This window comes from Elgaria multicarinata, chromosome 1 (assembly GCF_023053635.1).
Source record: "Elgaria multicarinata webbii isolate HBS135686 ecotype San Diego chromosome 1, rElgMul1.1.pri, whole genome shotgun sequence".
NCBI lineage: Eukaryota > Metazoa > Chordata > Lepidosauria > Squamata > Anguidae > Elgaria > Elgaria multicarinata.
In genome coordinates, this window is record NC_086171.1 from 25911919 (window position 1) to 25926149 (window position 14231).

At 41.2% G+C, this 14231-nt stretch overlaps 1 protein-coding gene across 1 annotated transcript in view; it reads right to left on the reverse strand.

Moving 5' to 3' along the window:
* Positions 1–14231, reverse strand: part of ODAD2 (outer dynein arm docking complex subunit 2) — an 87015-nt gene that overhangs the window by 45134 nt on the left and 27650 nt on the right. The window contains exons 10-14 of the mRNA XM_063128456.1: positions 7203–7349; positions 6301–6510; positions 4974–5210; positions 1009–1119; positions 56–210 (exon numbers count right to left, since the gene is read on the reverse strand). Of these exons, the coding sequence (XP_062984526.1) occupies positions 56–210; positions 1009–1119; positions 4974–5210; positions 6301–6510; positions 7203–7349 (860 nt within the window). The remainder of the gene's footprint in view (positions 1–55; positions 211–1008; positions 1120–4973; positions 5211–6300; positions 6511–7202; positions 7350–14231) is intronic.

Below are 14231 nucleotides of genomic sequence, written 5' to 3' on the forward strand. Positions count from 1 at the left end.
TGTTATTAAATCAGAAGATACTGTATATATTTGAATTTTAAAAAATTATACATACTTCGTCACATTTTCTTTGCTGATTGCACATTTCCAGATTGCGCCTGTCACTGCTGCCAGAAGTTCTTTATTTCCAGAATTAGCAAGTAAAGTCGCAAGAGGTTTTAGGCCTCCATGCTGCCTAACAAGATCACGTGTTTCCTGGTCTTCAGCACACTATGTGAAAAGAAGAAGAAGAAGAAGTACAAGGATACATAGCAGAGGCCTGTAAAAGAGGCTTACGTATATAGCTAAGATTTATATTTGCGACATTTAAAATTCTAGGACCAAGGTTTAGTTTCCTCTCTCAAGGAAAGTAATGAACAATCCAAAGAAAGGGTATGGGCTTAAGTCCCATTAAAATAAGTGCGTTTTCAGCACATTTGCGTGCTCCACTTTTCCAATAAAAAGCTTCCCATGCATTCCAATGAAGGCTTCTGTGTTGACTTCAATGTTAAAGGTGGCTCTGCAGATATAATGAATTTGTCCCAACTCTGAAGTTAATCAAGACATCCTTGCTCATGTAGAAGTTTTGTGTGTACACTTAATGTACAAGGGGAGGGGGGCTTCATTATCCTGGATCAGATGACACACATTTCAGACCATGAATTTCTTAGTAGCACCATTGCAATCACAAGCCTATACTTGTTTTTTTTAATGCTTTGTAGCTGTTGTGACAAATGCAGCTAATACAGCTGGCAATATCTTAGAAAAAAAGGACTAATCGTTTTTGGTATATCAGAAACTGGGTTACTTACTATTCCTTCACAGCTCCTTCCATCTTCATAAAATAGATATCTATGCACTTCACTATGGGCGCAGACAGCTTACAAGCTCATGTTAGTTATGGAGTTTTTTAGTCTTCGTGGTATAGGAGGAGGATGTGAATACTTCTCATTTATCTAGTTTATGCTATTGTTTGTCAGTGGAAATAGTATGCAGGAAGCCTATTCCTATCATGGAAGACTTCCTTACCTTAAAGATAGCACTAGCACAATGCATTTGAAGCTCTTCCTTGTCACTGTTGAGGTTTTTCACAAGGTTCTCAATCATCTTCTCGTGTTTGATTGCAACTCTATAGCTTGGCTACAAATGCAAAGCATGTGTATTACATTTAATCAGCAAATACATTTCATGTATGTATATATTTCATTTCTATACCATCCAATAGCCAAAGCTGTCCAGGCAGTTCACAAAAATTACAAAACAAAAACATAATATATAAAAAAACTTTAACATACAAAATTTTTAAAAAAATCCAAAAAACATAAAAGTTACAATAAATGTGTCAAGTTTCATTAGCAAATACACTGCTATCATTCAAAAGACAAAGCGCTATGCTAGAACTTTAATGGCTCTAACCATGTTTATGCTGACCTCTTCCAGGGACTACCTCCCTAGCTTGGGTACAACATGTGTATGAACAATGAAAGCAACATGGAGAGCCATTTCAAAGATGACACCGTGCACCAGGTGGATATATGAATGAAGACGTGAAGTGTCTTTGAGACCCTAATTAAAATAATTCACCATACAGATACTCTGTTCTCTTTGTGTGAAGGATCTAAGCTTCATAACAGAAGATAATTGTCCTACATTATGTCAATTAAAGGTCAAGGTTCCCAGGATAAAAACTGTTTTCTAATGGCTTGATCTTAAGACCTGTTGCATAAACAAATGAACAATTAGGATGAAAAGTATCAACAGCTACTCTGACACATTGCTACAAACCTTGAGCTCAATCCAAATAAGGTTAAGCACATTAAGTCCCATTAATTTTGATGGGCAAGATTTAAGTATGTGTTTAACTTTCCCATTTAAATCAGTGAGACTTAAAACATGCTTAACTTTGACTGACCCAAGATGTTATACTGATGTTGCAAAGATAGTATGTTGGCACTGCAAGCAACCAACACGAATACAACATTTAGTATTACGTTTCTACTTCTCAAAAGGCAAGATTGTTCTAGAAAGTGATCAGACGTGCTGTAGTGTTTGATCTAGCATACAACAGAAGATATTTATATAGTTACAAATTATGCTGCTGTACAAAAAATATTGGCACACTCATGGTGAGAGCTAAAACTGAAGTTTTGTCACTATGAATTTCTGTTTCCAGATCATCAAGGAGGGCATTCCTTGCCTCTGAATGGTGCCATCTCCTGGAGCAAGTAAGCAGGGTCATCTAATAGTGATCCCCCAGACTGGACTCAAAGAGCAAGAACCTCCCCACAACCCCTTGATGAAAACAGTGACAGCGACCGGTAGACATTGCGGGGGTGGGTGGGAGGATAAACAACCCACACCAAGGCAGAGAGAAAAAGAACAGGGAACAAACAGGAATATGGCATCACAGAACATGCCCTGGAATCCCTGTCTATTACCCCCACACACACACACACACACAGGTAGAAGCCTCTAATTTACTGGAAAAAACTGTTCTGGGGGGGTGGGGGACAAGAGGCAAGTGAAATGCCCTCTGCATGCTCAGAGAACAGAAATTCATGGTCAGAAAATTTCCATTTTCTCCTGAGCCTCAGAGGGCATTCCTTACCTCAGGGTATAGCAGAGCCATTAGTCACACAGGGTGGGGTTCCAAGGATCATTGCTTACACTACCGCCCTCTGCAGGATCAAATACACACATATATTGACAAAAGAAGTTTTATTCCCTCTCCGAAACGGTTATTTGATCCTGCCTGGATTGGCCCATTCAATATTCCTGGTGGAAGGAATCTGGGAAAGGAACAGGGAGGGGCTTCAGAGGTCCTGAAGGGAAACCTGAGAAAAAGGATTCACCTGGTTTCACCAGTTCATCACTAAAATTCAGCATCTTGCGAGCCTTAGCCAACAAAGTGGGGGGGGGGACCTCGGGTGGCAAAAGGCTTGCTTGTTTGGGCAGGGTTTCCTCCTCTGACAATTTCCCTGAATCCAAGGCCCCAAAGTCCATGGAATCCCCTGAAGGCTGAGAACTATGTGTGGCTTTTTGCTGGACTCCTTTGCCAGTAGTACTTCTTGTTCCCCCTTAGCCAGCCCTTTTGCTGACATTTACGATTTCTGGAAGGACCCTGACAGGGTGATTCAGGCACTGGAAACGAACCAGATGAGGATGAAGAGCAGGGAGTAGATGACTAGGAATCTGATAAGGAGTTCTTGGAAGGGGATCTGGTTCTCCATAAGAACATAAGAAGTGCCATGTTGGATCAGACCAAGGGTCCATCTAGTCCAGCACTCTGTTCACACAGTGGCCAACCAGCTGTTGACCAGGGACCAACAAAGCAGGACAACGGCACCCTCCCGCCCATGTTCCCCAGCAATTGGTGTACATGGGCTTACTGCCTCAGATACTGGAGGTAGCACATAACCATCAGGGCTAGTAGCCATTGATAGGCTTCTTCTCCAGGAATTTATCCAAACCCCTTTCAAAGCCATCCAAATTGGCAGCCTTCACTACATCCATTTACATTTTTGTTTGGATCTACCCCTCGTCTTGGATTTCTTTTGTTTTCTTTATGCTTTTCCTAGGGGAAATTGGGCTTCCTTGGTGGGATACCCCCTCCCTTTTTGGTAAGGCCCCCTGGATCACCAATTCTTTAACCAATTCCAGGAACTACGGGAGGGATTCTAGATTGGGCAATTGCTGGTTTGGGTCAGAAAGATCTGGGGTATTCACCCCTGCCTCACTCTGTTTTGGTGCCAAAACCACGGCAGGATTTATGGGCCTTCTCTGGCCTGCTGCTTCAGCAGCACTAGAATCAGAGCTCTCCATTACTTGATGCTGCTGCCATGTGCTGGTCTCGCTTCCCCTTACTCCCCCGTGATGGGGATGGGAGTTGGGAAGACCCACATCAGTGGCAATGTCTTGCCTTCTTGAGGTCCCTTCCAGCCTCTGGGCATCTGCAATGCAGCTCGCTGAGGCAAGAGTTCATGCCGATTTCCTTCACAACCATGCTCCAGCTGTTTGGGCTCTCCCTGCCCGCCAGGAAGGGCATGAGATGTTACAACTACAAGGCCAAAGAAAAAGTGGAACTGCTTCCTCCTATCAGTGGCAAAACTCTTAGGCAGGATATGCTAAAACTACAAAGCCAAAGTAAAAGTGCTTTTTCTATTGAACAGCACACACACAAACACACACACACACACACACACACACACACACACACACAGTCCAGAAGAGAAGCGGGGGGGGGGGAGAAAGAACAATGAAAGTGTGTGGGGGAAAACAGGAGAGAATAGAAGCTAAGAAGAGAGAAAAAATTAAACTAGAGGTTGGGCTCTTAGGAGCTTCAACCTGACCCAACTGCTCTGTTCAATAGGCAGGGCCTGTTTGGGAGGAGCAGGATGGCTCCTCCCCCTGGAGAGGAAAGATTTGTTGGAATGACCCTAGGAGGAGGCCCCATCCGGAGGAGAGGAATGCCTTCTGGGAGCCTCAGAAGAGGTTTTTGGGAGGGTGTGTTTTTTAAAAAATGTATTTGACTCTGGAACATAATTTAGTGGTAGAGCACAGGTTTTACATGCCAAATGTCCCAAGATCAATGCCTGCCATCTCCAGGTAAAGCTCAGCAAGACTCCTATCTGAAACCATGGAGAGTCAGTGCAAGTCAAACAATCCTGAACTAGTTAGTTCAAGGGTTGGACTCAGTGTAAGATAGTTTCCTAAGGTCTCAGAAGATGCCATTTTCAATTTGGATTTTGTTAATTATGGCCATTGAAGAATACAGCAGTCAATATGCCATTGACAGTTTTATTCATGAATGTATTAAATGAACCTGAGCTTTCCGATTTAATTGAATCCATTGAAACTACTTTGGGGGATATACGTTGATAATCAATTATATCGTTTGGTATGGATCCAAGTTTTTAAAATCATGTGCCTACTTTTTGCGGGATCTCAAATTCTGCTTTGTCACCTGAATTTTCAGGTGTGGTGACTTCGCTTACCTCAGATGCACACTCTTGTAAAGTTCCTACCACAGGTATTAACATGTTTGAATGAGGAGACTTGAGCAACTGAGCCAGCAGGGGGATGCCTCCAGCCTTACGTATTGCTTCTTTGTTCCTGGCACTTTTGCTACAGCTCCAGAGTGCCAAAGCCCCACAACGTGCTACTTCAATTTCCTTTCCCTGGATCTGAGTGGGACTTGCTGATCCCATTGCTGAACAGTCCAATAGACCAACCTGAGAGAAAAGACAGATAGTTTATGGCGTAAAATGAATGTAGCAATACAGGTGACTACATACACATCAGTATGTCCAAACCACAGATTGTTCATGGGTCCTGGAACTGCAACTTGTGTAAGATCTTCCTCTGATTACAACAGCAGTACTAGAACTGAATGAAGGGAACATCTTATTCCTTCTCTTGCACAGGCTGCTGGTCAGCTTCTGGATCCAAACAAGAAGTTGGCTGTTGACTTTAAAGCACTAAGGGGTACCTCTGGGAATGTCTTCACCCACATGAATGATCACTGAGATTTTGTGGGGGAGCCCTTCTGAGAGGTACATTTAGTGATTGCCTATAGTAAGGCTTTTAAATGGTTAGCCCAGGTCTCTGGAATTCCTTCCTTAAGGAATGCTGCCTGGATTCGGCTCTCTTTTGCTTTCGGATATCAGTAAAGACATTTTTGTTTCATTGGGCATTTGTTAGTGGTTTTCAAGTTATGATCTGATCTCCTGCAGTCATTAGTTTAAATAAAATGTTTAGCATTTTAACTTTGTGCTACTTTTATTGAGCTAGATCCAGGATCTGCCTTCTGCAAGAGGAAGGGGACTTCTGTGAGAGGAAGGGCACTGGTGACCAAAACTCTCTCTGCCCAATTTTGGGGGATCCTCCCTCCACCCACACCAGAAATCACCTCATTCTGGAGGTTCTCCTGACTCTCTGTATAGCATTTTCAGGGGACTGAAGCAGCTGTTGTGGAAAGGAGGAAACAGGGAAGCCCACTTCTATTAGCTCAGTTGAACAAGCACAAATCTGGATTCAACCCATACTTTTTAAAATAGTTTCTATAAACTGTTGAGTATTTCAAAAGGAAAGCAATACATTTTAATATAAATATTTATTTCAACATAAGGATTTGATGGACATATGCAATTAGAATGGACATTTCCACAGTGGTAAGTAATCCCTGTATTGGAGCCTTCTTTTTAAATGGGAATGAAGATCATGTCACAAAAATGTCTCCCTATTATCAAAATAGTAAAAGAAGCCAGTTTTAAGATGGAAAATTTGATATGAAAACTGACATTGATTATAATGACTACTTACTAGCCTCTTGATTCCACCATGCTGCCGGACCGTTTTTCGTGCTCGTTTGAATCTGGCCACATTAGCTATTGTTTCAGCAGCCAAACATTTCAGATCCTGATCTAGAGAATCAAGTATCTTAACCATGATTTGTAATCCTCCAAGATCAGCAATTGTCCTTCTGATCTGTGCATTTTGGCTAATTTCCTTCAGGATTTTTAATGAGCCAATCTAATTAGAGGAAGAAATTACATAATAAGATTTTCAAAAGTGCATATAGAATCTGGCTACTTGAGCTTAAAATACGGTGAAGGCTAGTCACCTCTCCATAGTGCAGAAACTGTTATGGTAACAGAAGATCGATAGCTGCAGAGAAAAGATGAAATCCTACAGGACAGCTAGACCTCTGCCATTTCTTTCATGCAAGCTGCTCCCAGAAGAGATAGAAAAAGCAAAGCAAGGAAGCCATTGCCTTCTGCCTCCTACCATTTCTTCCTCCTACATCTGAGCAATCAGGTGACAGGCAAAGCCACCCAGCAGAATCAATGCAGGATCCTTGAGAGGCAGAAAGGGAGATGGCTATATCTCTACAAGCTTCAGCTGAACTAAGCTGTGATGAGTATGTCTAACTTCCCAGGGTTGGTTTTTTCACCATAAAAGGAAACAGCTTCACAAATGCTAGTAATAATTTTGCACGTGACTCAAGAAGAAGTGTGCATGTGAACTTCTGTGGCTCAGGAAGTCTGGAGTTGTTTATTTTCGCATTGTTTTATGTATTAAGACCCACCCTGGCCTTCCATTGCAAAAAAACCTAGAGCTAACTGATTTTTTAAAAAGGATTTCTTTTGGAAGAATATACAGTCCTTGGGTGACAGCTATTAGAGTCCACATGAAGCACCATTCATCCTGAGAAGCTAACTCACCTTACATTTGATTTCTTCAGTATCAAGCAAATTAATCAGGACTTCAAGACCCCCAACATCTCTAATTGCCAACTGACAAGTTTCTTGAGACAGGTTGAAATCTCTCATTGAACACAACGCAATGACAGTAGCTGTCTGGTTGCCTGCCTACAAATAATCAATACAATATAAGATAAAATAATCAATACAATATAGAGTAAAATACAACTTTTTACTGTACAAACATACTGACAAAGAAAAGCACATGGACACAAAGGAGACAGAGTAATGCGGCAGATACACACAAAATGAAAGAGGGCAATACCTCCTTGTTATATAAGCTATTAGTTACCTTTTTGCTTCTTTATTTTGCTTTAATGAAATGAGTCCTGTGGAAGTTTGAAACTTGGATGTTCACTCCCAAAGGATTTGCTCTAGTAAAACATGTCAGACTATTTGTACCTAACTGCCTTGCATTTTTTATACAACTGTGCATGCACCAAACTTGTTTTGTTACATGAAGGTTTTGCGGGTCTCAAATAAGGACCTATATATCATTTATTTTATTTATTTATTTATTACATTTTTATACTGCCCATCAGCTGAAGCTCTCTGGGCAGTGCACAATTAAAAACCATAAAATATAACAAGTATAAATTTAAACATTAAAAAGTTAAAAAGGCAATATAAAACCAACTACATTAAAAACCAGGGAAAGCCAGTGTAAAAAGGTATATCTTCAGGAGGCATTTTCCACCTCCCGAACTGCACAACGGAGGGTCGAACAGAGGGTGGGTGCCACCACAGAGAAGCCTGCTGCCGAGGTTCTTCATGGCAGCATTATGTTCATCTCGGAATGGCCAGTAGAGCCTCCTCTGAGGATCGTGGTTGTCATCTGGGTGTATATAAGCGGCATGGACAGCAGTATTCACCACTGATGTTCCTCACTGTTTCCTTGGCAGTAGGGCTAAGGAAGAGGGGTGGGTCTGGTTGGGTCATGGGGCAAGAGGGTTGGGTCATGGTTGGTTGGGGAACAAGGAAGAGGATGGAAGGGGTGGTTTGGTATACATAGCATAGGCATAGCAACATTATGTCTGTGCAGAGGCTTCTAGCAGCTTGCATTGTCTTATGACAACGTTGGCCCATTCCTGCACAGGTCACTGTGCTCAGCCTGGACTGCATGGACAGAGCTGGCTTCTCTGCCCAACTGACTGCCCAGAGGCAGCAGCTGGCTGGTACACAGACTCTCCCTTCACTGATGCATAAGCTACTGCTGAGTAGCTTGTGCGTTAGTATATTTCATTATACAGGCAAAGTGCAAGTATTTCAGAAGGAAGTCTTTACTTTTAATTAATGGCATATCTCAAGCCAACCTGTACCTTTTCTATCACATGAGAATTCATGTCTTAGTGTTATCTATTATAGTGTACCTGACATACAAATATATTAAAATATATTTATTTCTAATATATTTCTAATATATCATCAAATATATTAAAGCCAAGCTACTTATTCACCCACAATAAAACCCAAGCAAAACAGTGTATGAAAATATACCTCAAGCGGGTTTTCCCCCTCTCTTTCAAAATTGCTTACACAGTTTAATATAGATTTTTAAAGCAAAACCACAATAAAATATTTTTCATATGCTCTGACACATTAGTTCTATAGCATAACCATTACTACTGGTTGCCACAACAATTATCTTTCTGTCTAGTTGTTATTACAGAACGTTTTCAAGGATAGATTTTAACCAACATGGAAATGGTTAGCTCTCTATTAAATGTACACAAAAGCTGCATCATGTTGTTGCAGCCTTTGAAATCGGATACAGCATGTTGGATGCAAAATAAATTCTACTGGCATTGCAACAATCAATTTTAAAGCTTTAAATTAAAGGCAGATTTCATTTCTAAAAGTCTAGCCCGTCTTATAAGATGTCTTAGCATAAATATCTACAAATTCAAATGAAAATAGAATATTCATTCTAAAACGAATATGTATCACGTTCAGAGAGAAAACATTTTCTAAACAATCTCAGGGTGATAGCTAAAGTTCAGCATTAAGGTAAACGACGGTCAGCCGCAAATAAAGAAAAAAACCACCTTTGTGAAATAAGATATATAATGTTCTTATATTTTATTCATCAGTGGGTTTAAAAGAACAATAACAATTTCAGTATTACACAATACCAAAATTGTAGGGAGGTGTATACCAAACCGCATACATTTGTTAGTACGAAACAATTACAAATATGAAACTTTGTCTGCCTAATGACTTTTCTTGTGGGAGCGCCAAAGAAAGGAGAATAATGGAAAAGAGTCCTCTGCTACTCCTTACAGAAATTTCTCAGTTGGTTAGCACAATGGGTCTAGTTCACAAACTCCACAGACTCCTTGGAGTCCATATGGCTCTTGTATAATTCAGTTCTAAGCGTTATTTTATACACAGATCTCAACCAAAAGAGAAGTGAATGTATTCTTTCCCGGCACATATTCTTCAGTTTACTACTCCTTGGTACAAAAGAAGCTCTATTATCAGTACTGTGATAGTTTTTGCCAGAGAAAGACTATGAAAAAGGGGCACCAAACACATAAGGATGGATGCAGGAATATATTACAAACGATTGCTTTATCCTGACTATACCTGCTTCCTCTTGATAATCCAAGAAACAAATATTCCTCTGTCCTTTGGTATTTGACACACTATGAAACTAAATCCAAGAAACCAGGCAGATATTATACCTTTCCATTAATTCAAATGATATCCCCTGAAGTATTTTTATTGCCATGCTTTAAGATTTGCATTTATATTTTTAACTCATCTTTAAAATCCAACCTTAGATCTCAATAATTGAGGATACAGGTTGTTGTTTGCTGTATAACTGCTCAAATTAACCAACTGTTACCTTAATTAACTTGTAAAGTAGCTAAAGAGCTCCGTTTTGATTGCATAGCTGTTTCCACAAGGTTGAGCTTACTACATCAGAGCATTGCTGACTAAATAAGATGGGTTGTGTTCAATGTGAAGGCTTATTCATTTGCAAAGTTGCTTAGCTGTGTTAGGTAGGTTTGATCTAAACAGGTGTATGTGGTTGTACTACATGTTGGTATGAAGATACAAGTATCTCAGTTGTGGTATTACTGCAGGTTTTTTTTCAATGCTAATGTGCTTCTAAATGTTCATTTTCTGTTCCAACTTTTCATTCTATTTTATAGAACACAGGTCAAGCTGCAACTTGTTAGAGATGAGTTATGGACGAGTATAACTGAGTTATGGAATAATTCCTTGCCCCATTTCCTGAATCCTCTGGAGTTCTTGGGCTACAGCCTGGCAGTGAATAAAACATACAGATTAAAATAACCAGGGCCAGTGGAAAATCATAACCATGATAAAATCACAGATTCCATAATGTTCACATTACATGTCTGTAATGCGTGGAAAATGACTATTGTTTAAGAGCTAATTAAGCACTGACACCGTCAGGTCTGGTATGTCTCAATAACAAGGGAGTGCATGCAGTAAAATTCAGATTAAAACTGTTACCAGGTTTTCTGAAACAAAAAAACACACACACACAACCCAACACATGACACAGGGGGGATAATTTCCCAGAATGAGGGTGCTTCCAGGACAGCACTTCTGGTCAGAATTCATTATGCAACTATTCTGTCTTTTCTTCCTTAACAAATTTTTTTCGGGTAAGAAAAAAAAATGAAAGAAGTGGCGAGAAAACATGGAAAGGCTACAAATTGAAGATGTTGATGCCTGGACCCCTGTAAAATTCCCTGAATGAGGCAGTGCAATTGCACAATAAAAGCCTTGTCTGAAAGTACCCTGGATTCAACAATATAGTTCTGGGCTGTTGCTCACATGCTTCTCATATTATATATTGCAGGCATCCTCTCTGCTAGATGACTTCCTGTCTTCTTCATTTTGAACAGTGTACAAAATTATTGAGGGAGACAAAGTCCAATCTGGGATTTGGTGCCATTAGACACCATTTGTTTCTACGTCTCTAGGTTGTATGTTGTCTTTCTCTACTTGTGTCAAAGATTGGCTAGACATTAAACGGATGAAGCAGTATGGAAAGGAGACTGGATGAAGATTAGGAGACTGGCAGAGGCAATTTCCATGTGCTTTGCTAAGGAAATCTGTCCATCTCTCATTTCGAAGGTTCTCGCTGAGCCTGGTGGGCAGCATGTTCTTTCTAAAAGCTCCTTCTGGAGTGTCAGAGCGCTTCATTGTTTATCTTGCTCTAACGTTAAGGTTCCTTCCACTTTGTTTTTCTGATATAAATGTTAGTAGTTAATATTTAAAGAACTCATCCTGGATTTAATACCTTGGAAAATGAATCTTACATTGGCATCTGAAATCCATCTTTCTGAGGTTCAAAAAGCACAGATTACATGGGAAGACCTTTAATGGTGCCACAATGGTACCTTTGTGATAAAAAGCCGTTTCTGTGGGTCAATCAGGAGTAGAGAGACAGTGGAGGTGGGGGGGAGGCAGCACTTACCCCTTTCCTTACCTGCTATTTCCCAGCCTCAAAGTCACCCCCACCCCCACGTCCCATCATGACCATGGGGGATTAAATGCATGTATTTAGAGCCTCATAAGAAGAAAAAGTTCTGAAAGAGTGAAGAGGCTATAAAAATTCCTTCGAATGGGATCTTCACAACCTGATTTTGGCTTATTTTGTGAATCATTTCTAACTAGTCTTGCTATACTAGGGATGGAGAATATGTGGCCCTACATACGTTGTGGGACTACAATTCCAATCATCCTTCACCATTGGCTATGCAGGCTAGGGAGGTATAGTCCATCAACATCTGGAGGGCCAAACAGTCCCCATCCCTGCTCTATATCTATTCATTTATTGATTTGAGGAGAGAAGGAAAGAAAACAGAGACAAAGGAACAACGAACCTTGAGGCAGACAGCTTCCCACTTTCTTTCAGTTTGCTTTGCGAAATTTAAGGGTTCTTCACATGAGTGAGATAAGGCATGCTCATGACGGGTCACTCACTGACAACTGCAGGTCCTTTTGAAGACATGGGCCTAATCTACACCAAGCGGGATATTGCACTATGAAAGCGGTATATAAAAGGCAGGAGCCACACCAAGCAGGATATAGCGGTATGAGAGCACTATGAAAGCGGTCTAGGGCATGTGTCAATGGGCCCCAACAGTTGTCAGTGCACTTCAATACCGCTATAAAGCAGTAGTATGACTTTTATATACTGCTTTCATAGTGCAATATCCTGCTTGGTGTAGATTAGGCCATTGTCAACCTCCTGCACATCTCCTGCGCCTTCCTCTGGTTATTCCGTTCTAATCCACCCACCCCATGTATCCAGATTCTTCTGAAATATTGCAGGATTCCCTACCGTGTGCAGCCATTGCAATGCAAAGCAGCCACTAGAGAGAGCACCGAGAGGAGGAGAAGTTTTCGATTTTAGAGCATGTGCTTGCCCCTCCCCCCATGTAATACACTCCATTACAATTGTGCAAGAGAAGCAGGAAGCAAAGCCCTGCTAAGGCAACGTGATTTCCCTTTAATCTAAAGAAGCCCATAATCTCTCCATCACCACAGGGATTATGGCCTGAGTGTGTAGGATGGCAATTTTGTTTGTGTTAGGAAAACATTTAAAAGTATGCTTTTAGAAAGCCTTGACCCTTTGGCCAGCCCACAAGTGTGTAGCAGCTGTCATGCGGATGCTGCATACACAGTCAGTAACTGCTGCAGAGCAAAACAGCTTTTTAAATGACATTGCTTTGCTTCTAGCATGCTCCCCTCCCCGTAGACCAACCGGAATACATGACAGGCACATCACTTCCTGGCTCTTGGTGCTTCTGCTTGATGTCAAATGCCAAAAAAATCACTGCACGCTTCTCAACGTGGGGCTGATAATGCAGGGTGAGGAATCTGGGGAAGCTCTGCTCTCAACATCTGGCAAGAGCTGCAGCTGCCACAAGTGGGTGTGGGGTCATGGCTGGGCCTGCAACAGTGTCTGTGAAAGAAATTTAACAAGACTAATCTGGGAAGACCCATTGCTCCTTCAGACTGTCAAGAAAACAACAAGCAGCTGAACCTGAATATAAAGTTGGGCAATTTGACTGCGTCGGAGCCAACGGATTTTCCAAGGAAAAACTAAACCATATGAACAGAGTATTAAAATATAAGGGGAACAATGCTTTCAGGGAACAAACAATACACTCGCTCAGAAAGCCAGCTCCTTAAATTCACAGAAGATGTCTACTGAGATCTCTGGGCATGTCTCTCAAACAACAGCTTATATGTCATTCAAACAAACAAGGGCCTAGAATACCATATAACAACACCTGAAATAATGCCTAGTCCTAAGAGCTTTTTAAAATAAGGGTATTATAAATACCAAGGAAAGCTGGTGTGGTGTAGTGGCTAATGTGTTGGACTGGGAGTCGGGAGATCCGGGTTCTAGTCCTCATTCGGCCATGGAAACCCATTGGGTGACTTTGGGCCAGTCACAGACTCTCAGCCCAACCTACCTCACAGGGTTGTTGTTGTAAGGATAAAATGTAGAGGATTATGTACGTTGCCTTGGGTTCCTTGGAGCAAAAAAGGCTGGATATAAATGGAAGAAGGAGGAGGAAGAGGAGAGAAAGCAGATGAAAGACACACATTGATGTCTAAGCCATCAATGCATTTGCAGGTCACCTCTGAGGACAATTTTCAGTTGCGAAATGGACATCCATTTTAGCCTCTAACGAAATAAGAACCCTGCCAGTTTGGACTAGAAGGTCAGTCTAAAGGGCATGTTCTCCACAGTAGCCAACCAGATGATTCCAGAAAGCCCCAATGAGGGCATAAAGACAGGAGCCCTCCCTATATCTGTTTCCCTTTAGAAAAATGCATTTTAGTGGCATGTAGCCTCTGAAAACGGAAGCTCCATTTAGCTACTGTGGTTAGCAGCCTTTGTGATTCGAAGATGTGATACACTTTGGCACAAGATAGCTGGTAGCAATAGTTATGTCCAGTTTGATCTACAAGAACGTTCATTTGGAAGTA